This window comes from Cryptotermes secundus, unplaced genomic scaffold, assembly GCF_002891405.2.
Source record: "Cryptotermes secundus unplaced genomic scaffold, Csec_1.0 scaffold1013, whole genome shotgun sequence".
NCBI lineage: Eukaryota > Metazoa > Arthropoda > Insecta > Blattodea > Kalotermitidae > Cryptotermes > Cryptotermes secundus.
The window spans coordinates 59,420-85,826 of NW_019720727.1; the positions used below are offsets into that span (position 1 = coordinate 59,420).

At 42.1% G+C, this 26,407-nt stretch overlaps 1 protein-coding gene across 2 annotated transcripts in view; it reads left to right on the top strand.

Annotated features, from left to right (window-relative positions):
• The window catches only part of LOC111872649 (fibroblast growth factor receptor 3), a 91,891-nt gene that overhangs the window by 20,624 nt on the left and 44,860 nt on the right, over nucleotides 1-26,407 (top strand). For both annotated transcript variants that reach the window (XM_023866741.2, XM_023866747.2), the window contains exons 3-7: nucleotides 19,116-19,257; nucleotides 21,057-21,319; nucleotides 23,894-24,082; nucleotides 24,168-24,344; nucleotides 25,977-26,128. In XM_023866741.2, coding sequence (XP_023722509.1) covers nucleotides 19,116-19,257; nucleotides 21,057-21,319; nucleotides 23,894-24,082; nucleotides 24,168-24,344; nucleotides 25,977-26,128 — 923 coding nt within the window. The remainder of the gene's footprint in view (nucleotides 1-19,115; nucleotides 19,258-21,056; nucleotides 21,320-23,893; nucleotides 24,083-24,167; nucleotides 24,345-25,976; nucleotides 26,129-26,407) is intronic.

Consider the following 26,407-nt stretch of genomic DNA (forward strand, 5'->3'; position numbering starts at 1 on the left):
TTTTAAATAAAAACAGGAAGACGGACAATGCCCAGGATCACAGTAACTCTATCCATATATCATCAGTAACGTTACATCTCATTCCAAGGAGTCAGTCAGAGCAACAGCAACCAGGTTGTGTGTTTAGATATCGCCTGCTGTAAAGTGACCCAGTAGTGGAATAATGCGTTTCTTTAAAAAGAAACATTTTTAAGCGAGTGTATACAAATCATAAGGTTCATCGAAGAGATCCGATATGTACTCAAGTAACTTGTCATCCGGACGTTTTATTGCACATTCATCACAGGCCAGCTCTGGTCCGCGAACCACGATATGCATACCGGCTTCGGCAGCCTCAAGAAATAAAACACGCCTCGTCCTTTGAGACTGAAGCACTTTCCCTTCAAGCCACCCGTGAAGGCTGGGAAAGGAGCAGTCCCCCCCGCTTTCTTCCCAAGTTGTCCCCTTTCTTCTGTGAGAATGGGCAGGTCAATCCTCCTACACCCCCGGGCGCCATGTTGTTTTTCTGGTGTTTTGAACCTTTTGTTGATGTTCAGTGAACTCCCAAAGTGCACAAAAGATGGAAGTCTCTGCGTTGGAGAGCGGTGCGCGGCGCGTCCATGTTTAACTAACAAACTGACGAGGGCGAATGAACTATTGTGGTCATTTCGTATGAGGTTTCGTGGAACTTGATGGTTTACACAAGTCTGGTACGTTCATATGCTAACCAACGTTTCGGAGCAACATAATGCCTCCATAATCAGGTATAATTCTGGTCTGAACGATAAGATGTATACCGAAACTGTAACGAGGATTTCTTGCAGAACTGTGCTTGGAGCAAACAGCCACTTTCTAGAATAAGACGTTAGGAAGAATGATATTGATATGGACATTAGAGGGTTGGAGATGGAAAGAGCTGTCTCAGGTTCGTGTGCCGTGCTTGGCTGGGCCCATTTGCTGAGCTTAGCTGTTTGTAACGCATCCCGCTGAGCAGTGGCTAGTCATTCAAATCGTATCTTTCTAATGAGTCCATGCTGAATACGTGCCTCCTTAGCTTTTCTTCTGAAGACGGAAAGTGAACCCGAAAAGTAGTTTTAAATAAAAATTCCTCCGAAACGTCAAGTGACTTTCAACGGACTACACGGCGATATACCCCAGAAGATAGTANAGGGTACGGCCGTCGAAAGTCAAGAGACTTTTAGGTGGAATATTTCGCCTCCATATTCAGGGTCGAAAAATAAACCTAGCAAGAAATCAGCGTAAAAACAGATGGCAAGCAGAGCTAGTTCCTTGCTCGGCTCATTCTTCGACCTTGAAGATGGAGGCGAAGTGTTCCTCCGAAACGTCAAGTGACTTTCAACGGACTACACGGCGATATACCCCAGAAGATAGTACTGTTCATAACAACTATTGTGAGAACATCAGAATTCTAGTAGATTCTGTTTTGAATATACAGGTGTAAATAAATATATGTTGCAGCGCCCTGTGGTAGATAGATCGGTTCAACCTGATCATATTTTTGTTAATACACCCATGTACGGAAACGCATCCTTTTCGCACTAAGGGTCACAGAACTTTCCGTGAGGATGCATAAGTTTTGGTGAATGTTATCGTTGTTTTACATTATAAATTTGCTCAAAATGGCGGCCACCGACTCATTGCATGTTCTGCACCGCCTGGCCATGTTATGCTGAACTCTTTGAAAGATTCCCGGCATTTCCTGGGTGGTTCCAGCTGCTACTGCAAATCTTGCCACAAGATCATGTTGTGTCTCCACTGGAGTCTCGTAGACAAGGCTTTGCATGTACCCCCAGAGAAAGAAATCCAATGGAGTCAAGTCAGGGAGTGATGGGGCCAGGTTATTGGGCCTCCACGTCCAGTCCATCTGTTGCCAAAGGTTTCATCCAAATACTCACGGACGACATTAGTGCAGTGTGCCGTGGCGCCATCATGCTGGAACCACATTTCACGGCGGACTTCCAAAGGCACCACTTCCGGCAGCTCGGGTAAGGTCTCTTGGAGAAATGTTAGGTGAATATCACCAGTAAGCCACAGAGGTAGGAGGTGAGGGCGTCCTCCATCACATTTTAGAGGCCCTAGCGCATAAACAAAGCGTTTCCGGACATGGATGTATTAACAAAATGGGATCACACTGAACCCATCTATCTACCACAGAGCGTTGTAACACGTTTTTTTATATCCTGTATAATTGTACCAGAATTGCCATACCAAAATCTCGAACATACGGGACATTTCTTCCCTTAAGGTTGCCTACACCGGGTATGACGTACACCCAGAGATGAAAAGCTCAGCTTGTCGCTTGCTGCTGCTGTTTTCATGCTTGGCGTATTATTCTGCCCTGAAGATGGAGGCGATATGTTCATCCGAAACGTCAGGCTGTCTCCGAACTACACGGCGGTGCAACCCAGAAGGTCTTGCTCTTCGTATAGATAATTGGTATCATTCATTTAGACGGTTCCCGCCAGGACAGAAACTCCACCTGCTGATAGCAGTATTGTGTTCACAGGAATATGATAAATGCTGTAGTGATTTACACAACAGGACGCAACAAATTATGAGAATTATTCATAGTCAGAGTCAAGAGAACATCAAATCCAGCAGACAGTAATATATTTGTAATTTGCTCCGGCATGGGAATGAAGTTTATAAGCGTAGAAAATATTTCATTTCTGATTTATTGCAATATGCTGTCCAAATAAGAAGGTAAACCCTATCTTCTCTAACAGGCTGTGGAGGCCCTAAGGGTTGTAAGACGTCAAGGCTCCCACATTTTCTAGACAATAGAATCACAGATGGCGAGGAGGCTTTCACCCTTTAACGCCGGCCGTCTTTAACTCACAGGAAAATTCCTGGTACTCATTCCTGTTAGATGCTGAGTCGACCCCAGGATCTTAGTGAGGCTTGAAGGATTAAGTCAATTGAAAAGTCCAGTGACCTCATCGGGAATCGAACCAGCGATCCTCTGGCTTGTATCATAGTACCACAACCATGTACGCTACCGCATTCCCCCACACTGTCCCAGTACATTAATAATTTGCACTAACTCACTTCCCATAATATTTGGTGAGCCTGCCGCCCCGTGAGAGCTTCAATGAAGTGAGTTTACGTTGGAGTGAGTGAGGTTAGCACCCAAACCGCCCCCTCCCCTTCTATATGAGAGTTGGGCGGGTGTTAACGTTCAAATGGGCAGGAAGTAACTGGATTTTCCGGGACTGCAGAAATTTCTAGATGGTTTAAGGAAACATGAAAGAAATAAGATTTAAGATTAAGGTATGAGCTGAGACTTGAACTCCGAACTTCGGGTTAGAAATGTGGCCGAGGTTGATGCTTCAAGAGAATGATGACGTAACAGTGTGCGTCACTACCTGGTTATGTCACTCCCTCTGAGTTACTTTGGACGCTTCAGACTTACGATAAGGTTTCCCCTGTTCTTCAGCTGAGCTAAGTTACCGTCATGCTGTCAGAAGAGCAGGTTTTCCTTCCGTCGGTGTCCAGTATTGCTTTGAGGTAGGTAAAGGACGGCAAGGCCGGCTGTAATGCCCTTCAAGGCCAGCAACTACATTCCGTTCCTTGTGCACTGGGTTGTCCCGCGCCGTCGCGCTAATGGTGCGGCCAGGGATACGCGATATTCCTGGTATAGTCTGGACCTAGTTGCAAGCAACCCTGTCGGTTCCCACAGTGTTGCGGTCTTTGGGATGTGGAGCTTCCTGCTTCTACCCTGAAGATGGAGGCATCAGGTTCCTCTGAAACGTTGTACCCATTCACTGAATTACATAGCATCACATCCGTGAACACTGTAATGTTGATACTCCTGTGAGAATTTCAAAACTCATTCAGGAAAATTTGAGGCTTTCACGGCGGTGACTATGAAGAAAGCAGTCTTCTGGGATTTGGCACCGTGTATATGTGGTGTTAACCGACGTTTCGGAGGAACGTATCGCCTCCATCTTCAGGGTAGACAGTCTGCTTTTACCGGTTCTCACGGTCTCTCCGCTTGCAAAATTCTTATATTTTTTCTTCTACCCTGAAGATGGAGGCGATACGTTCCTCCGAAACGTCGGTTAACACCACATATACACAGTGCCAAATCCCAGAAGACTGCTTTCTTCTCATTCAGGAAATTTGGTAAAATTCAGTAAGCGTGTCCTTTATATAACGCGCTGGTGGATCCCTTTGATTCTCACCGATGCTGATAGATTGCAAGGAACTGGCTGCCTCCATCTTCAGGGTAGAAGCACACTTCCACCTTGAATATAGAGACGGCATGTTTGTCCGAAATGCTGATAAAACTTTGCTTTTCGTAAGGCCATAATGGAACTTTTCCTGTGTATTTCGTAAACCGTATTACAGGTTCTGACGTAATTCGATATTATTATTGTTACAATTGCATGAAATTTATTCGTTATATCTAATCAATTCAGTGTTCTACTGAAATACCGTTTGTAGACTTGCCACAAATACGCCAAACTGAAGAAAATTCCGGTATTTTTTTAGCCTTTTGGGGTGGGGTGAGACCGTCTACTTTGTGTGTCGGCCATTAATTGGCCTATTATATCTATATCATCCGACATTATCCATCATCCTGTTTTTATTTAAGATACAGCGTTTCTGAGACTGGATTCTGTCTCTGTCTCAATGTAAAACCTACTCAGTTGGGTCCAATCAATAGAAATAGCCCATATCTCCGGATATCTGCACCAACACGAGATAAGGTATACAAACCAAGCGCACACAAACCATCTGCGACAGTTAAGACAAGATATTAAGACATTCAGAAACTCCACAATGAGGCCAAGCACGCGAGAAATGTCAGAATGAAAGTCATCACTGGAGAGATAAATTCTCTGAATGGTACCAACGTAGAAACAACAAATTTCCCCACATAATCTACACTGGACGGAGTTGTAGTTTTTTTTTTACTTCTGCTGTGATAACGGGAGTCCAGATGCAGGAGATATCCAAGCCGGGTTGACTGATCGGATGGTCTGTTAGAGACATGTGGGTGGCTTCCTTGTATTTCCCACATGTGCTGCTTGGTTCAATCTGCACAGTGAAATTTGTTATGTTTGCAAAAATCCTTCATAGGGAGGCTTCAACCGCTTAAAACATTCCAGATTTTTTAACCCCTCTCCAAAAAAAAACAGCTTTGTGTTTATTGCTTGAGAGCCATTGCAACTTTGCTTGTTGAGTTTTATTTTTGCGTTTGACATAGTTTAGAGATACAAACAAATAAAAAGTCCTGTTATAGTTTTTGAAGTATTTTTTCTTTCAGAAATAAACGGCCACTTCTAAGAATACGCAGAACAGCTAGGATTTACGTTCTACTGGAGTGAGCCATTTCCTTTCAGTGCTGTAACTATATATAACTGTCCTTATGATCAGCAGTGTTACTGTTTTGTGCGTTACATTTCCTAACTGTACCTCTTCAATTGGCTCGGGCATCACCCCGTGGATCAGATAGTTAAATATTATTTACGTGCGTTTCATGCTTCATTTACCTTCTTCAACTCCTTCCTACCGTCCTTCCTTCCTTCCTTCCTTCCTTCCTTCTGTCCTTCCTACCGTCCTTCTTTCCTTCCGTCCTTCCTACCGTCCTTCTTTCCTTCCGTCCTTCTGTCCTTCCTACCGTCCTTCTTTCCTTCCGTCCTTCCTACCGTCCTTCTTTCCTTCCGTCCTTCCTACCGTCCTTCCTACCGTCCTTCCTACCGTCCTTCTTTCCTTCCGTCCTTCTGTCCTTCATACCTTCCTTCTTTCCTTCCTTCCTTCCTTCCTTCCTTCCTTCCTACCGTCCTTCTTTCCTTCCTACCATCCTTCTTTCCTTCCTTCCTTCCGTCCTTCTTACAGTCCTTCTGTCCTTCATACCTTCCTTCTTTCCTTCCTTCCTTCCTTCCTTCTGTCCTTCCTACCGTCCTTCTTTTCTTCCTTTTGTCCTTCCTTCCTACCGTCCTTCCTTCCTTCCTTTTGCGAGAAGGACGAATGAGCACTACACGGGGACAGAGCCACTTTCTTAACCAGTTTATCTCCCGCCTGGCTCCCCCTTCCGCGTGATCCATCTCGACGCCTCTCTTCAGGCTTCGAATGTTTAATAACGTCGATAAATAAGTTAATTGCAGTAATGAACTCCATCTTGTCCCCCAGCACCCAGTTCTCAAACGGTCATAGCACTCAATCACTAACGTGACTAGGATAGATAACCGGAGACCTGGGGTTCGATTTCTGACAGCACCGATTTTTCTTTTCTCCTCAGAGTCCAGACTTGGAGCCCATCTGGCCTCCAAGGGGTTCCTGCGTAAAGCTAGCCGATCATCTCCGTATACTCCCGAAGATAAGAATGCATGGAGCTGTACCTCCATTCCCCCATGTGTCTTCATGGAATGGGGTATATTTTCTTTACCCTTTTCCCTGCCGTAACAGGCATAGAACCGAGAAGGATGGAATAATGGGAACGCTTTAGATTTATATTCGGGGAGTTCTCAGTTCGCATCTCGGCTGGGGTAGCGGCTATCATGACAGGCTATTCTTGGTTTCCTCATTGCCTCCAGGAAAACGCAGGGATAGGTCACTGCGGCTTACTTCTGTATCCTTTCCAATTCATTACTCCCCGTACAATCCGACAGCATGCAGTCTTGAGATACCGAAATCATCGTCGAGTAAACCACAAAAAGAACAAATGTGATCTCTCTCGCTCTCCCCCTCCACCATTCAACTCACGCCCCTGTCCCCCTCCTTAGACGTCAGATCGTGTTAAGTTCTCCCTACCCCTAATTAATTGAGTGCTGTTTCCTAAAGGTGGTACTGTAGCTCCACCATTCTTAATCACGGCACCAGATGGAAACGAGTGGTAACTTCACGCTCTTGCCGCTTTACCCCTGGGAAAACAGCCCCCGGTACCCATTGTATAGAAGGCTGGGCGTTCTTTTTAATGCTAGTGGGATTGGACTAAGTCCCTTGTACTGCGGCCACTTCTGGCCTGTGACTGTGGAGCAATTGGTGGAATGAAGATTGGCAGGGGAAACCGAATTCCTCGGAGAAAACCTGCCCCCGCGCCACTTCGTCCACCACATATCCCACTTGACCAGACCCGGGATCGAACCCGGGCCGCCGCGGTAGGAAGCCAGCGATTGACCGCTTGAGCTATGGCGTGGCCTCAGGCTGGGCGTTACGGAGACAAGTTTCTTAACCCTACCGGGAATCGATCTCCGTCTTCGCTTCCGTAGCCAGTCGCTATACTGACTGAACTCTCCCGGCTCCTCTTTATAGGTTCATACGTCGCAATCAGATCGCAGCTGGAGGTTACGTTTTTAAGAAATTGTCACAAGCGCTGAGGTTCTGTCATCGGGGACGATATTTTCACAATGCACAGTAACTTTCTGTTCGAGAAGAAGTAACAATGAAGGATCTTGCGCCCTCATCTCTTAACTTGTTCTCCTTTGTATGGCCTCGTTGAAGTCCTCCCTCATATTTGTCCTTCATTGTCTGTTTTTCGTTTCTGAACTCGCCCATTCAGTGAGACCACAGCCCACATGCAGTCCGCCTGCCACTTCTTTCAGATTAACATTTGTTCCTTTATTTGACCGCTAAAATGTGAAATAAATTGAACGGAAATCAATTGCAATCAACCGAGTATGTATCCATTTCACAGATCTCTCTCTCCACAGCGTAATTAGACCATCCATCCAGCCCTTTATTCACACACATTTTTTTGGAAAGGCTAAAATATCTAAAAATAAAAATTGAAACGGCAAAATTAATTTTTTTAAGAAGAGATGTAAATGGTACCAGTAAAAGTAAAAAGATAAATTCTCCAGTATGTTGTAGGTCCTCGTTTCACGTCCAGAAAACACGGTCTGTGGACTTGTGCACAAAGTATCTATGGACAAATGGGAAATGAAGGTAATTAGCCATGGAGCAAAGAAAATATGAATGAGATATCGGGAAAATGTCTGCACCGACTGCCAAGCGAGTTAGAGTTGCATAAAGATACACTTGAATATTATATGGGCTCCTATGTTTCGCACAAGGTCTCATAGCTGCTATCCTTACACATGTCTGATTACTCCGTGCTACATGCATCACTCGTCTTTTTCACCCTGACCTGATTATCGGAATAATATTTAGTGAGGGATAAAAATCGTGAAGATGCGCACTAAGCAGTTTTCTCCAACTTCCGGTCCCTTCTCTTATTGCTAGTGGGGTGAGACTAAGTCCCTTGTACTGCGGCCACTTCTGGCCTATTGTACCAGCCCCCAGATGATAGGTGAGGGTGATTGTGGAGCAATTGGTGGAATGAAGATTGGCAAGGGAAATCGAAATACTCGGAGAAACCCTGCCCCAGCGCTACTTTGTCCGGCACAAATCCCACTTCACCAGAAGCCACTGACTAACCGCTTGAGCTGTGGCGCGGCCCCCAGGTCCCTTCTCTTAATCGTATGTCCAAATATTCTGATCGGCATCCCTAGCCTCAGTCATTCTCACTTCCCTTACGTCATGCCTTTACGGTAAGAGACAGGCTTCACGTCCATATAAAACAACTAAAATTATAATTTTTAACATGTCAGTCTCCAGTAGTTTACACATGAGACGGACAGACAAGAAATGAGTATTACTAGAGTTCAGATACGTTCTTATTTTCAACCTGAACGCAATTTTGTTTTGTTATTGTCATTAACAAACATCTTAAATTTGCCTTATTTTCGGAGGATTTATTGGATCTCTTTTGGGGCCTAAATTATGATCTTATAGAATGCCTCAAGGATATAATGTGTAGCAGTGGGTCAGTGAAAACGCTGCAGTAGTATAAAATTGCGGCAGATCTGCACATATTGCGCCGAGGTGTTCAGACTACCCAGCACGACACTCGTGTTAGAGAAGTTGCGGCGTGCGGAATCTGTATCAAGTTCAGAAGGGAAATAGTGGGATACCAGTGCCATGGTGCATGGTGAGCTTCAATATGGAAGGACGTGAAAGGAAATTAGTTTAATTTCCTCGAAACATCTCAATTAAGTCAGGCAATACTATGCCAGGCTTCATGTATAGCTGAGTATGAGACGAATTACTGCAGCATAAAAATGACGCCCAATTCCAGAGAATATGCTCACGGCGATATAACTGTTACGTGTGGTATGAAGGAAGTGACACTATTCAATTCCATCCGTCCGTCCGTCCGTCCTTCCTTCCTTCCATCCATCCATCCACAGAAAAATGTCCGTACAACTTTTTCTAAAACTGGTCTCTTGATTCAAAACGGGAGGGCAAACAGACGCCACAGTAAGCCATTTTTTTTTCACTTTTAAGAATGAAAGCTGAATAAAAATTGAACTATTATCTTAATATAAATTCTAGTACTGGCATATCCTTCATGCGGCTGGAACGATTAGGTCAATTGAAAATTCCGATAACCTCACCGGGGATCGAACCCGCGACGTTCGAGCTTTAGCACAGTGTCACAGCCAACTATGTTAGCGCGTGCCCCCCAATTTCAGTTAATTGGTTACTTCAATTAGAAGACTGCACCCTTCGTTTACAGTCAGTGACGCTTAAGATACACTGCAGTGTTGTAGGGTGTGTATGAGATAGTCAGGAGCCTTAGATGCAATTCGTCATCCGTTTTTTCACAATACAGCTGTAGCCACTATCACGCTACTTCTTGCCATACCTCTCACACGCAGGCAAGAGGCTAGGTCTGAAAAAACAGCCTGTTCTTCTGGAGTGTTTCCGTGCCTGCGCGTGCTTCGCCTTCTCGAATGTTTCTGCGCCTGCGCGTACTTCGGGTTCCTTGAATGTTTCTGCGCCTGCGCGTGCTTCGTCTCCTTGAATGTTTCTGCGCCTGCGCGAGCTTCTTTATATTAGCTGGCAAGACTGACCTACTCCAAACCTAGAGGCGGTACCGTGCATTCTGTTAAGGATCGCAGTAATTAATTCAGTTCTGTTAATCGCTCCATTTATAAATCGTATTATCAGCAAGCCGGAACTTTGAAAGACGGACTTCCAGGGGACCATAAGTCAATCGGGTACGTTTTATCGCAATACTTGCTCTAAGCACTATGAATTATTTCTTGCAGAAGAGTGACGCCATCCCTCAACAGATGGCCGCGACAGATTTAAACAATCCGAAACGAAACGACAATTCTTCATCGTAACCTCAATCAGCTGGAAATATCGGACTGCATTTTGAATGACGTCATTCCAGTTTCTGATGCTGCTGCTGCTGCGTTTCTCTGCCTTCCATCATACGAGTGCATACTTTCCAGTAACTCAGGTTAATTTAAATATGAAAACTCGTGATTTCAGTCCGCAAGCGAACTATACCGTCCGAGCGACCTCCGTTTGCCAGCAAAGTTTAGTGCCAACTTTTTGCGGATAGAGGGTGTCGTGTGGTCAGCGCAACGAATCCCCACAGCCGTTAATTTCGGTTTTCTAGACCTAACTTAAATATGAAGCAGCAGACAAACATGTGTTGTCTCTGGTTCGTAATTGGAACACACACTACAGACCCCATAGGGCGGAGTTCTTCTGAATCTGACAGTCACTCAGCTAGTCAAGAAATTATTCAACTGTTCCAATAACACAAGTTTCATTACTGTGTCATGTTTGAGGTTTTCGGCCGATGAAGATTTATTTCATGAATTCTCGATGCGTTGCTGGTGGGGAAAAAAATCCGCGTAAAATGAAAACGCGTAAATCAAGAGCTAATGTTCAATAAAATACGAAGGAAAATAACGATTGTGCGTGCATGGATCATACCAACCAAGGGAGTTATAAATATCTATTAATGTACAGCATTTTACTTCATTTTTAATTTATCAAGGATTGCTTTAGTTCATATTGTACTGTTTTCATAAATATAAGATAAAAACTAAGGCAATAAAGAAGTTTCGTACACGTATTCTAGTCAGTATAACGCTATTCCAGATGACGTGAGCGGTTTCTGTTACCAGACTAGCACTGAGAAGACTTAATGCGTACTGTAGTGAATTGTAGTGTGTCTGAATTCGCGATAGCACTTAGTTATAGCTACGATCTGTAAGTGTTCAGTAAATCCAGTTACCAATCCAAACTCTGTCTATAGTCACTCCATCACGTGACAATAGATAAAATTTGAAACTTACGGGGTGACTAAAATTAATAAAATATTGCTGAACAGCCCATCACACGAGTCAACGCTGAATAGATGCGTCTTGTAGCCTGATAAGACTGCATAATTTGTTCTTAAGTAACTTAATTCAGTTAGGCCGTGCCATAGCTCAAGCGGTTAGTCGCTGGCTTCCCACCGCGGCGTCCTGGGTTAAGTGGGATTTGTGGTGGACAAAGTGGCGCTGTGGCAGGTTTTCTCCGAGTACTTCGGTTTCCCCTGCCAATCTTCATTCCACCAAATTGCTCCACAATCACCCTCACCTATCATCTGGGGCTGGTACAATAGGCCAGAAGTGGCCGCAGTACAAGGGACTTAGTCCCACCCCACTAGCAATAAAAAATAAATAATTCAGTAAACTGGTTACAGTAAATTAATGCAATTGCATGGAACACATTTAATGGGGATGTTCTTAGACTCCGCCTACCACAGAACTGACAGTAAGAGCGCCCGCGAAGAACCCGCCAGCAACCCCGCCCGTTCGATGGGTTTCCTGCTGTCTGGGCGTCACATTAAGTAACAAACTGTGTGAGCTTCTGCGGAGCAGGTAGCTTCTTCAATTGATTTTCTAGGTAGGGCGTTCGAATGTTCGAATCATTCGTGATTCAGTCATACCCTCCATGCAAAGCCTTAAATAATGCCTCAGATTAGGTCACGGTCATTTTCACACTTTCAACACTTCATCCAACGCCGAAACTACTATATTATTGAGAAAGTACTGCTAACCATTTAAAACAGTGGTTACTATACGTACCACGTGCTTTAACATTAAGAGAACTTTGCGTATTGCGCACAGAGTGTATTTTATCCATGATATGTATACCGTGGCCGTCTTATAGTGCACTCAATTTCACCCGTTACTTCACGACATGTTTCGGCAACATAGTGCCATCATCAGGTGCCCTAATTACGTAATCTATTGCATTGCTTGCCTTTATAAAATTATTTAAAAAGTATTTAAAAAGTGCGTATTTGTCAACTATAATAAATTTACACACACTAAAACTTGTTAAGATTATTCATCTTCTGCGTCTTAATTAAAACTTGCGTGTGGTTCTTCCACTGTGGGGGTCGTTTTTCTTATATTCTGTGTAAACCGTGTCTTGTGATGTGTGTATTTGTCTTTTGCATGGTTCTTGCAAGATATTAACAAGGTTGTCGTTGTAATGGAGACGCAGTACGTTTTCTGGGACTTAGGAACTGAATCAAGTCGTAGATAGGTGGGTAATATTAAAATGGATCTTAGAGATATAGGATAGGGTGGTGTGGACTGGATTGATCTGGCTCAGGATAGGGACCAGTGAAGGACTCTTGTGAACACGGTAATGAACCTTCGGGTTCCATAAAACGTTGGGAAGTTCTTGAGCTTGCGCCTTCTCAAGAAGGGCCCAGCTCACGAAGTTAATTAGTGACGAACTGAATCACGAGCAAGTTCGCTTAAGCTGTAACGTTCCTGACTTTTCGTAAGGTGCTCAGTTCGAAGGTCTCAGGACACGTCTGACTATCCCAGCTATGGTTTACGATGTATAGTCGATTTCCTGTCCCTCCAAGCGGATTTCGGGATAGTACTTTAAAATAGGTCACGTCTACAATCAAGTTCCTTATTCATTATCGTCCATTTGTTCTTCCCCATTGCAATAACCTGAGTTAGTGACAGCATTGTTACGTAAACTAGAAATAAAGAACTGGGTTTATACATGTTAGTTAGATGAATATAGGCTTGAAATATTTATAAACAAAAGACCGGTTTAGTACTTTTTACATAATCACATTCAAGTCTGCAGGAGCCTTGCAAGATGAAAATGTTACACAATTTTAAACTTTTGATTCTGTACAAAATATACAACGACGAATAATGGCGCCAGTTTAACAGAAAGGTAGACATCATTAGACATTTCGGGAGGAATACGAAGAGTACCGGAAGGGCTGCCATTTTGTGAAGTGCGTTCCATTTTGTTGTACCTGACGATGGTGGAAAGTTATAATATATACCCAGCGAGAGATGGGACATGAGTGTCTACATTTACTCTCTTCTGTTTGTATTTTTTTGTTCGTGATCTTGTTCATCTGCAAGTGAGGTTATGTTGGCACGATGTGGCTGCTTTTGCGTGTCGTATGACCGAGATGTGATCGTCCGGCCGGCGGCGCGTGATGGGTTTCATATAGGGATTCATGCTGGAACAGGGATTCCGTCTGATGGCGGCGATATGCTGTGTGATCTTTTCCACTGCATCGTGTGACGTGGTGGAGTCTCCCTCCCTCTCTCTCTTATTTTGGACCGCCACACGTGCGTCACAGATGCGCCGCGTGTCAGGAACTGGAGGTACAAGATTTTCATTTGTTATTGGGTCGCAAGACGCGGGATTTCTTATAACTTCTCAGCCGTTGTTTTCCTCTCGTACAGATGTGTCTCGGACCCGACTAAATTCTGTCTCTGCTACTCAGATGAGTCTTTCAGGATCAACCCCGAATGTATTCTTGTCTATGCAGTTTGTCCGCTGGGTCAACCTGAGATATACCCGTTTGTGGTTCTTTTTTTTTCCACACCAAAGCTGAATGCCCACGCGCTGCATGTTCTTCGAACATCCGAATTTTTGTGACTGTCCAAATAAAATAAGTTGAAGAGATAGTAAACCCTTTTCGAGACAGAATAATAATAAACTTTGCAGTAGAGAGATAAAAACGGTGAAGTTCCTATGCATAATTAGTTAAGCACTATGGCACGAAGACATATGGGGTGAGTGGAAGTATAGTTCCACCATTCTTGACCTCGGCACTAGGTAGAGGGGAGTGGTCAGCTTCGCGCCCGAGCCGCTTTAGCTCCGATGAAAATACCCTGGTACTCATTGAATATGAAACTGGGTGGGCCCCAGAGCCGGTCTGGACGCTGTAGAGAAGAAAAAAAAATTGCATTATCGGGAATCGAACCTGGGCAGTACAGTCCGTAGCCCGTCTCTATGCCGTCTCCAAGAAAGGCAGCAGTAGTTTAAAGAATGTGACATGGATGTGAAGTCAGCGTCAGAAGGAAAAATGTGAATGTGGAAGGAATGTCCTAGAAGTCCGAAAAAAGTACCAAAACCCAGAACTTGGGCAACAAAATTCGGCCTCCCATGTTCCATGTTTCTAGCAGAGTGACAGACCTTATGAGAGGAAAGTCATGCCAGGGGCCCTTACTTCACACTCCCGCGAAGTTCCTGTAACACGCAGATTGTGACACTCAACATACAACCAAATTCCCTTGGCACCAACCCCTCCTCTGACGTGTGAAGAAGAAGAAGAAGAAGAAGAAGAAGATAATGTGCAGTGGGTCGTGCCATCTCCAGTTTCGAGTGACGAGAGATGTTCCCTCCACCCAGGGCTCGATATATGTTAGTTATGTGAACAGCTGCTTGTATAAGCCTTCACATTCGAAACCGCGTCTTTCGGACTCTCAGCGCTATGGCTTAAACGCGAATAGGTTGTCTGCTTGTTGCCATCTTCTGCCGGAAGTATAGACTTAACCGGGAAAGGGAAGATGGATGCATTCCTTGACAGTTATATATCCAGAGGACGCTCCAACTGATCGTATTAAAGCAGGGGCAAATATTGCCGATTTATTCATTAGTGGAGTGGACTTCAACAAGAAGGCGACAGGAAATCGTTTACTGCCCCTTCTCAGACAAACATACAACAAAAATCAAAGGCTCACAGCAAGTCGTTTCATAACATTTTTATAGCGTGTAGAGTCCTTACCATGCAACGACTATGAGATAATCAAATATACCAGAGCCATTTCTAGGCAACGGCTCGGTAAACACGTTCCCGCTGCAATGAACACATATGTAATGATAGAGGCAGGGGTCCGGGTTCGATTCCCAGCGCTACCAGATTTTTTCTGAGAAGTAGTGGGTCCGGAACGGGGTCCACTCAGCCTCGTGATGATAACTGAGGAGCTGTTTCAAGGAAATAGCGGCTCTGGTCTAGAAAACCCTTAATTAACGGCCGTGGGGATTCGTTGCGCTGACCACGCGATACCCTCTATCCGCAAAAGTTGGCACTAACTTCGCCGACAAGCGGCGGTCGCTCTCTCGGTCGGTATATTTCGCTTGTGGACTGAAATCACGGAGTTTGTTTTTATTAAATAAAATATTTTTAGTTTTCGTTCGTGAAATTAGCACGCGAGCCACATTGGGAAGTTCTGCGGGACACGGATTGCAAACCACTCAGTTATATACCCTTTTAAAACGTTTAGAATAAGGATCAGACTCTATGAAGATAAGTACCCTGCTTGTGAATAAGAAACCCAATGATTCTACTACGTCCGTTACATTTGGCATAAAACCAGATTTATAGAAGCAATGGGGGGTACGAAAGGAATTTCCGAAGCGTTTATACAACATTTTCCAGTTCATAAACAGTGGCAGAAAGACTGACGGCATAGCCACCGGGATGTGGGTATTCTTTCATTTGTGTTTCGTTCTCTTTATTAGTGTGCACAACGGCGAGATAAACTTCGTGTCGAAGGAAAATAAATTTGTTTATGCGATTTTGATGGACGTTCCTTGAAGATAAAATATTACGTCATTGGAACGGTTATACACGACATAGCAACGGTATAAATAAAGAAACTTACAGGAGAAAATGAGTTCATGGAATTTTGATGTAGGCTTACATTTCGTCAAGATTTAAATCGCGATGAAAATTGTAGTAGGGAAATATTGGTATTAGTACATATTTATGTGTGTTTTTCAAAACTAGAAATGTTTGAAAGAGCTGATAACTTAGTAATGGCCTCAACTTCCGTCAGAAGTGTTGGGAATCTTCCTTGTCGCCACCACAGTCAGAGAGGCTCACGGATCCATGAAGCAAACTATCTAATGTGAGTGTCGGTATCATGTCTGGTCACAGAAAGATAGAACTAGGGGAAGGTTTCATTTATTTCGCTTATATATATTTGAAGAATTATAAAAGTAACAAGGTAAGAGAGTAAAGTTTTCCCAGTGTTCAATTCATTAAGCATAACCCCATGAATATGTTTTTAACCTCCACGTTACATGTAGGTGAGTGGTCAGCTTTATCCTTTGGGGGAGAGATCCCGGTATCCATTGAATAGGGTGCTGGATAGGTCCCGGAGCTGGTCTGGATGCCGTGGAGAAGAGAAAAATCTCCTGCGCTACTGGGAATGGAACCCCAGTTTCTCGGCTGTCCACCTTATACCCGGTCGCTATACCCTCTGAGCTATCTAGTCTTCATATCATAAAAGTGACACAAGAATTAAAAAATACGTTTATATTTTCATGTACAATGGGTTGTGACTACAGACAGGGTTTTAGATTGGATATTGGATTTATTCACTACTTATTCACACAACTTGGTACTGCAAGTAATTACAGAACCATTGCTGATTTCCACACGTCACAAGGCTTTTCCAGCCTCCAGTGTCCTGACTAGTAGTCGCCTGGTAATGGCTTCTAACAACGGCTAGAATTCTCTGCTCCTGGGCTCAAGTCCTCTCTGAACAGCACATCCCTTCCAACTGCCATTTTTCTTCACAGGTTCCTATACAGGACTGACTTGGTAGGCCCAATTTGCCTTCCATATAACTCCTTGGCACATACTACTGTAGAAAACCCCATCTCCAGGGATACTTCTATTGTTGCATATGCATCTCTTGCCGCGGGAATGCGTTTCCCAAGCAGTTGCCTAGAAACAAATGTTGTTTCAGAGCCGTTCGCTAATAACGGCTGTTTCTGTGACTCTGCAGTTCTTGTTTAGAGCAAATATTTGTTTGCATGAAGAGAACACTGGTGTGATGACTGCCCATCATCTTCTGAACCCTTTGTGCCTTATAGTATCTCAGCACTGAAGATTGCCTTCTGTATTGAGCCTATGTCTATGTTTACTGTTTATTTAAAGCAAACTTCAGGAATTCAATTCACATTTATATGTAGCTGGGGTGGAAAGAGTGCGTCCAAAACAATGTTTGAAGATCTTGGCTATCCCACAATCGTGCAACCCAAAACTGAGGTATTGATAGGATATAAAAATCACCTGTTATGACTGTGTTATTTATTTTGGTAAATCCATCTTGTGCAACTGGTATCTACTTCATGTTAAGTGGGACCCTTCTCACCACTGTGCGTCTTAAAGGTTGCAAAAAGAAGATACGGCGTCCTATGTTGGGAATAGATGCGGATATATTGAATAAGCAGTCAGAGATGTCAGACAAGGGGTGGTCACCCAGCTTGGGGGTTGAGTGAGGGGGGGAACAACTTTTCACTGTATAAAAATAGTATTTTATGAAATGTTACACAGGGACTCGGGCTTGAACAAATTCTTTGGAATGATGGTGGTGGTGGTTGTGGTGGAGAGCTCCAGTTATACTGAATAAAGAGTCTGGACAGCCGATAAGGGGTGAACCTCCAGCTAGGGTTTGGGCATGGGCCTAACAAATCCTTTCTGCAAAAAAAAAAGTCCAGTTCATTGTGAAATGGTATGCAGGGTATCGGACTTGATGAATTGTTTAGAATAACACAAGCAAAAGAAAATAGACATGAGATTTAGCACATGGAATATAAGGATCCTCTGTACTATGGGCTCACTGACAACAGTTGCAAGAGAAACTGCAAAGTATAAATCAGATTAAATGTGGGTCTGTGAGGTCACATGAGATAGGGATGGCACTGAACTAGCAGGAGACTATACATTTTCCTATGGAAAGGGAATGAGAATCATGAATTAGGAACAGGTTTTATGTACATAAGGGAATCATATCAGCAGTTAAGGGTAGAATTTGTTAGTGACAGGATGTCATACATATAATTTCATACATAATTTCTTACAAGGTTAAAGGCTGTGGTTTTGCAGCTAGTACCTAATGATGGATTATACCGTGCATTCCAATGGCATTTGCCTAACCATTTTATCAACATATAAAAGACAGTCCTGCAGCGCTGTAAATTTCACACAAGTTTTTCCAGTCAGTTCCATGTTCCTACAAAGAAAGAACTCTGAATATTGTCTAAAAATGTTTTTGCAGTTGTCATAGTTTTCAAACCTTTCCATACAATACTCAGTTTCGTTCTTATCATCATAGACATACGTGGCACAAAACGAGAAGCTTAGGTTCCTGACGTTTCTTGACTGATCCAGTTGTATGCCGAGCAAATTCCTTGAATAACTTCTGATTTTCATTGACTAATTGAGGTCAGGTGTCCTGTCATATCCTTGTTCCTTTTGCTGTTAGTCCTATTTGATAATGAAAATGGCAATAGAATTTTCAAGGGATCAGTTTCTAGCAGAGGCAAACAGTGCACAGTGAAGTATGTATTCTTCTGTTATCACATGCAGTTTCTTGGCCTTTGTAATTTTATGTTCAGTATGGAGCTTCACCAACAGCATTATTATTATGTCCGTAGGATCTAGAACTATCAAGTTTTTGAAGAATTCCTTCATTCTTTTAAAATGATGATCATTTTGACTGGCTGTGGATTCATGTTGTCTTCAGGTGTCATTAATTTATTTGCCTTCCACGACTCATTTTCCATCACTTCACAAGGTATCTTCTTTCTTTTCCACCAAATTCTACCAATGTAAAACTATATTTTATAAAGCCCTCAAGGTTTAATTTTTTTTCCTTCTTATGTTCTTCAAAAGTTCTTGCCATGCTCAGGAGGCAGCACAAAGAGTGAGCATTGCTGTAAAACACACCGTTAATAGAGCAGCACTGTACTTGTCAGTAACAATGATGATATTTAAACAGACTGGTGAAATTAGTGAGAAGTCTTGATAAAACACCATAATTTTATATCATTCTTACAGTAAGAGCTGAGTGTTTTTCTTTGAAGTCAGTTGTTTTAGGAATTTCTTTATTCCATTCATCAATATGTCGCTATTCCTCAAAATTGTACTCCCCCTTCCCACAAAGTTTCCACAGTGTCATGTTTGGTTCATGCTCATAGGTTGACCAACACTGACCTAAAGTAAATGCTGTTCTTTGTTACAGATGGCAGAAATGATCTCACAGAGAAACTCGTTGTGGGTGAAAAGTTACGACTGCGTTGTAACTCTGAGGCAAATATCACCTGGCACAAGGATGGCACCATCTTACGATCCAGACCACCCCTCCTCAAGATCACCAGGCAGGCGTAAGTTGGAATTAGTTGTTTTAACACTACATGCAGCTAGATCATGAGGTATGAACTTCCTTGGTTCTCTGCTTGTTATATACACTCCTATGACTTTTCTCCCCCCATGTTCCCACATATGTACAGGTCCTTGAAATATCCACATTGAGTCTCATATTGGTTTGCTTTCGTTCTCTAATAGAGCCAATGGGGACTAAACGGTTGATTTCCAGTGTTCCTTCTGCTTCTGTGTAATTCCATGTTTTTGCAAGCCATTTGCTTTGCTTGTTGCCTGGTTTATGCCAGTTTCTTGCCTGGCTTACTCATCAACCCAGCAAGACAGAGACAACATATTCCTCTGGAACATCAGTTGACTGTCAATGGATTACACAGTGCCATGTCCAAGGAGACAGAACTCTTCATAACCAATACTGTGAGAACTTCACATCTGACATGAATTTCCATGTAGTATTCAGATCATCTTCAGGCTTCAAAGAGTTAATAATTCAGGTGTTTAGATCTGGACTTTTTGCTATGACCCTCATGTCCAATCCTGGTTGATTTCACATGGGCATTTTTCATGAGCTGTTTTGCTCAAAGTTTATTTATTTTTCTCTTGCTAGTTATCTGTCCATAATTGCTTCATACTTATATATCACAACTCAACAAGATGTACAATAGCTCTGGCCAGGCACCAAACTCTCACATCCTCAGTTTTTAAGCTGGGGAGGGGGGGGGCCCCCTTCGTCTCTGAGCTGGCACTTAGCTGATCCCAGAATTGGAGAGAGAAATTAATATTGACTGTGTATTATTTTTATTATCATTGCTTTGCTTCTTAGACATAACAGCATTGTTAGTTGCATTGGCTTCTCATGTAATCAGTCTAATATATTCTAAAATTTTGTAAACAGTTTTAGTTTCTAGTGAAGTGATTGTTGGATGATGCTCATTCTGTAAGTATACAAGTGGACACATGCTTAGGAACAAATAAACGGAAAACTGCTTTGAACTTGTATAACAACATGAAAAGTAAAAACCTGAAGAAATTATAAGTTTGAATGCAGGAAAAGTTACTGAAGCAAGAGATATTTCAAGAGCTTTAGTTTTTCTAGACTGTATAATGTCTACAATAAATTTTACAGGTACTTTACATATTTCAGTTTCTTCATGGAAGGCAAAATGATTTGCTTTAGGTTGATATGATTTGTGAAATTTTAGTTTCTCTTGTGAGGATGAAGATTGCTGTCTTCTGGGATGTGACATGTGCAGTATGGTCGATTGATACCAGCATTTCAGAGGAACTTTGATTTGTCTTATCTTTAGTGTACCCTGAAAAGGTTCCAAAATACAGGTGTGTATCTAATGAACTAAATGGCACCACACCTTAGAAGACGGTAATCTTAAAATAGTAATGTCTGCACTCAGGCCTTGCATTTGATTTGTGGCCTGCAGTAAACATCAGTGGCTTGCATTGTCCTGCTGAATGCTTTGTCACTGTTGCTATAACAGCTGTAGTTTTCTAAAAGTTCTCTATATGCATCCTGTTGTAGGTATAGTAAGTACGAAATATTATGGAATATGCTGACAGTTACGTGTTTAGAACTGTTATATTTAAACAGTCAAGTTTATACTTAAGACAGTCACCTGCTGCTATGAGCCACATTGTTTAATGTAGCAAGTAATTTCATTGTTATCAATTTATTACTTGCTCTTATATTCTTGATGCATTCTCATAAAAGTAGCATATTGCAATGCTTGATTTTGCAAGAGTCAGTCCTTGAAAATGGATGAAGGGCTTAATCTTGATTATTGTTTTCCAGAATGAAGTTCAAGGCAGTAAAACATACTGATGCTGGCAGATATGGCTGCTGCATCCAGCTGGAGAATGGCACTGAACAGTGTCATAATATCACACTAATGGTATATAATACAATTGCACACGCTGACTTTCTCCAAGATGTGGCAGCAGCACATGTTCAGGGAATGATTGAGCAGCGGGAAGATCTGCCCACAGGTGGAGACAGCTACAATTACGAGATTGATCCTGTGAGGCAACTGAATGATGCAGACGTAATGCTCAGAGGTGGGAAATTTGAGATTTTTGGCACTGTGCACAGGCTTCAGGTTCACAGTGGAACTCAAAATTTAAAGATGTTCATCATTTCTACTTTCCAGAAACAAGATTTAGATATCTGAACATCTCAATCAGCTCTTAGACTTAACTGGGTTTTTGGACATGACCATTGTTCTGTATTCTACAAGACACTAGAGAATACAATTTTAGATTACATGACGATGGTCAGAGTCCAGAAAGCCAGTAATTCTGAGAGTTATACACAACCATCATAAACCTTTAGAGTCTCAGTCAGCTGTTTTGTCCTGCTGTTATATATGGTCACCTACTGCAAGGGAAGAATGTAAATTATAACTGCTTGAAAATAATAAGATGCTAGGGTAAAGCTTTCAAAATGCAGGGGAAAAATAACTGGGGAATAGAAGATATTATATGTATAAGAAGTCGCCTAGTATTGTTAAGGTGATGAAGTCAAGAGGTGTACAATAGCTTGCATGGGGGAGACAAGAAATTTGTATCGAATTTTGGTGGGGAAATATATCTTGGAGATCAGTCCATGGATCAGTATATGGAAGACTGGGAAGAGGATGGGATACATTTACTTTAAAAATGGAGGTTCCACTGAGTAAATAATAAAGCATCTGACACATACCCACACCCCACCATATTTTTCTTTATCCTGGGCCTCACACTGAATACTCTCCTAGGGCCTCAGTGTCCTTGGATACATAATAAAATAATTCACATGGAGTACGAACATGGTACGCTCTCTTTATATTCTTATTCTGGCTGGAATTAACTGTAGTAGTGTGGTAATACTGAGTCTCTTGGTACTACAGCCTCACATAGGCCTGTTGTACCATATTCTGGTGAAGATGAGTATGGAGCGTTTGTGGAATGATGAATGGCAAGGAAAACTGAAGTATTCAGAGAAAAACCTGGACCTTTTCTGCCATAGATCTTACATGGGATTGAATTCAGACCTCCCTGATGTGTATTACACCTAAAGTTAATCAAAATGTCAGTTTAGTTCCCATCTATCTGATATCCATTCTCAAATTAAAATCTGAAGGCCTTACACACAGTGAGAAAAGGGTTCCTTCATTGTGAAACGACATTTTTCCTTTCGTGTAAGAAACCCAACAATCTTTGCAGTATGCTTTTATTGTTCTTGTGCTATGAAGGCATGGACGCTTGGCACTAAGTGGAAGTTCCACGTTCATGTGTCAGAAGAGAGGACACATCTGGTATTGGAGGCTGGGTGATCCTCAGAACTGATATGAACATGTGTAAAAGGAAATATTTTAGATTAATGCTATTTATTTGAACTTTTGGGTCTCTACAGCCTGTTATAGTGATAGCTTTACATTTTATACATTGCCTTATTTTTTGTATATAAAAGCACACCATTTCAGAAATGGGTCTGCTGTCATCTTCAGATAGAGATGATATGAAAAAAATTGTGCTCTGTTAGAGTTACTGTCACAAGCTGGTAGAGTAGCTCTTCCCAGAGGTCTGAGAAAGTAGAAAGCTTTACATACCCTGCTCCACCTGAAGACGAAAACGTTACCTGTTTCTGAAAGGTTATGCTGTTTCTTTTAAAAAGTAAACTGATAAACAGGAGCATGGCCATAGCTCAGGTGGTTAGCCACCAAATTCTCACTACATTTCAATCCCAGTTCAGTTGGTGTGGCTTTTATCGTGGATAAATTGGCACTTGGGCTTTCTCCAAGTACTTCAGTTTCCTCTTCCAATTCTCGGACCAGTGCTCCATTTCTCTTGGCTTTTATTTGGAGCTGGCACAATAGGCCATTAAAGACATAAGTATCAAGGGACTCAGTCTCACCCCCACCCTAATAATAATAAAGAGAAGATGATGAATGAAGTCAAACTAGATAGCATTGAAAGGCATATCTCATCATCATTAACCATGAACAGGTTGGTCTTGCAGTAATACTTTAGACTTGTATTCAAAATGTGTTCAGTCCTAATGAACCAGCTGTCCTGACTGAGGTTTTTAATGGTTTTCCTTGGTCCTTCCAGGCAAATGCCAGGATAGTACCTTGATTAAGCCACATCTACTTCCTTTCAAATTCTTTCCAGTTCATTGGTCTTCCCATCATTTGATGTTATATAGTTCATATACTGACAGTCTTGTAAAATGAATCACAGTAATTAAATAACTTTAAACTTATAGGTATTATGCTCTTGTAGTGACAGAGAAGAAGAAAGGTAAAGCTGTCTCTGTAACAGGCCATGAAGCCCCGTAAGGTTGTGAGATGTCGAGGCTCCTACATTTTCTCTAGACTCTCAGCTCACAGATGGCGGTAAGGTTGTCAGCCTTACACGCCAGCCTCCCTTTACCCCCCAGGAAGATTCTTGGTACTCATTTCTGTGAGAGGCAGAGTCGACCCCAGGGCCATAGTGCAGCTGGAATGATTATGTAAATTGAAAAGAAAAATCCACCTCATCATGACTCAAACCCGCAACCTTCCAGCTTGTAGCATAGTGCCTCAACCATACCCATACCCCAGTGACATATATATGTTTACATTTTCCTCAAAAATTTACTTTTGCTTGTAGCAAACCTGACGTCCATGTCCCTTGTACATGAGCTTGAAGAAGCCCCAGACAGTGAGAATACCCATGTAGCAGGAGTATACAATGAGACATTGCCTCAAATGGCACCCCACTTTGTGAAACCAAACATCATGAAACATGAGGTGAAGAAATATGCTGGAAGTACAGTGGTTCTCAGCTGTCCTGCCAAAGGTAAGTACATACATTAGTCTGCTTGTGAAACAGACATTTGTTTGCTTTGAAATGGTAATAGTTTACAATGTGACTGTTTCCACAGGAAACCCAGAACCAAACATTACTTGGACCAAGGACAGAAATATCCTGAGTAACCACCATTATGGTCAGTGGTCTCTTAGAATTGAAGACACTGTTTTATATGACTCTGGAAATTATTCATGCTTTATCTGCAACGTCATTGGCTGCATTAACTTCACGTTTGAAGTGGACATTATTGGTATGTTCTCATGTGTGTATATGTAGGAGATAAGCCTTATACTTTCTGCTAAACCTGCCATGATCTGTTATTTATAGAGCACATTTTCTATTTTAAGTAAGTCACACACACACACACATACACGTGTACACGTGTGTGCGTATGGACATGCACAAGCATGCACACACATAGGTGTGAAGAGATGCACAGTTTTTTATGTTTGTCACTTTTTCCTGTTTTATTGGGCATAAAGATCTCTCACTTTGCTCTTATACTATTACTTCTATGAACTGACCTGTAGCACTAAGTTTGGCACTATGATGCCAGCTTGCACTTTGCTCTTATACTATTACTTCTATGAACTGACCTGTAGCACTAAGTTTGGCACTATGATGCCAGCTTGTTCTCTTATTGTACAAAGTTTGTTTATTATCAGGCTTTCTGCCTGTATGAACATCGGGTACATAAAAGACGTTTAAAGTTTGGACTTATAATTCTGGGCCTTTGCTAATACCGGCATGATATCCTTGCAAACTTGTGGCAGTGACACTAATATATCTTTACATAGGGTCATGGAATTTTCTGTGCTGATACAAAGTCTGAAACATAAGGTGATATTTTTGTGAACTGTAAACCTACATGATGATCACATTAAATCTGTATTTAATTTTCTGTGTGCTGGCAATAAGTAACACTTCATTTTAGCTAGTCATAATGACATCTCTTAAACATACCCGTGATTTGTATGTGAAACATTCTTATGTTACAGTTATAAACATGACGATTTTTTTAATTTTTGAGCTTAGTGGAAGTCTATACTAATGGAAATGGTGCACAAAACTTAATAATTAAATTGTGAGGTAAAATAGGCGAAGTTGTCATTGTGCTTAACTAATTAAGTGCTATGCCATGAAGACATATGGGAGTAGTGGATGTACAGACCCACGTTTCCTTGACCCCGGCACTAGTTGGAGGTGAGTGGTCAGCTTCACGCCCCGGCCGCTTTACCCTTGGGTAAAGATCCCCAAGTACCCATTCGATAGGAAGCTGGGTGGGCCTCAGAGCCAGTCTTGAGGACATGGAGAAATGAAAATTCTTGCGCCCACCAGGACTCGAACTCTGACCCCTTGGTCGTCCACCCCGTAGTCAGTTGCTATACTGACGGTGCTATCCCTTATATAATTAATAGTTCCTACTAGCCTCAACATACTGAAAGAAAATATGTCTTCCCAGACATTATGTTTCATCATCAAATTTTAATCAAGAAGTTAGTAGATGTTAATGAGATAAAATCAAGATAATATATTTGCTGTTCTGTCTGTATGCTGTCTTAAGTAACATACTAATTATAGAGTTTTTCATTAAACAGTGTTACCCATGGAAAGTTGACAGCTTCAAGATCAACTTTTCCATTCTGTCAAATGTTTTCTTAGCTAGTGACCTGTATCACCAGAAGATTTTTACTGAAATGAAGCAAAAACATCTTACTACAGTACATATCAGAACTGATTAGACCTAGTTGGTTGGCTTAGCAGTAACTCTCTAGACTTATCTGAGAGGTGTTGAGCTTGAATCGTAGCCAGGATATCAGCTCTGTGACCTAGATTATGTAAAATTAAAATCTACAGCAATGTCTTCCAATTATTTTTCTAGACCATCATCTCCAAAAACCAAATCTAACAGAAATTCCACAAAACTCAACTGTCATGGTGGGCCACAGCGTTTCATTTCATTGTGAAGGTATATCTGGACCATCAGATGTTACATGGTTTCAGGGGTATTTCACCTCCCACGTTGATGCAAAGGTATGTTAACCATCTCAATTTATGTATTGGATGTGAACTGTATTATTTATATATACACATGAATTATGTCCAGTAAAAAGAAATAATGAATTTGTTCAGTTGTAGGATTGGTGTGCCCTTGCACACATGCCCTAAGCCTTCCTTGATATAACACTGGGTGTTATTTTACTGAATTTTTGTTTATATATATATATATATGACCAGATCAACTTAGATCAGTCAGAACGGAAGTTGGTAGTAAGTCGACGACCACGTGTGTGTGTGTGTATATATATATAT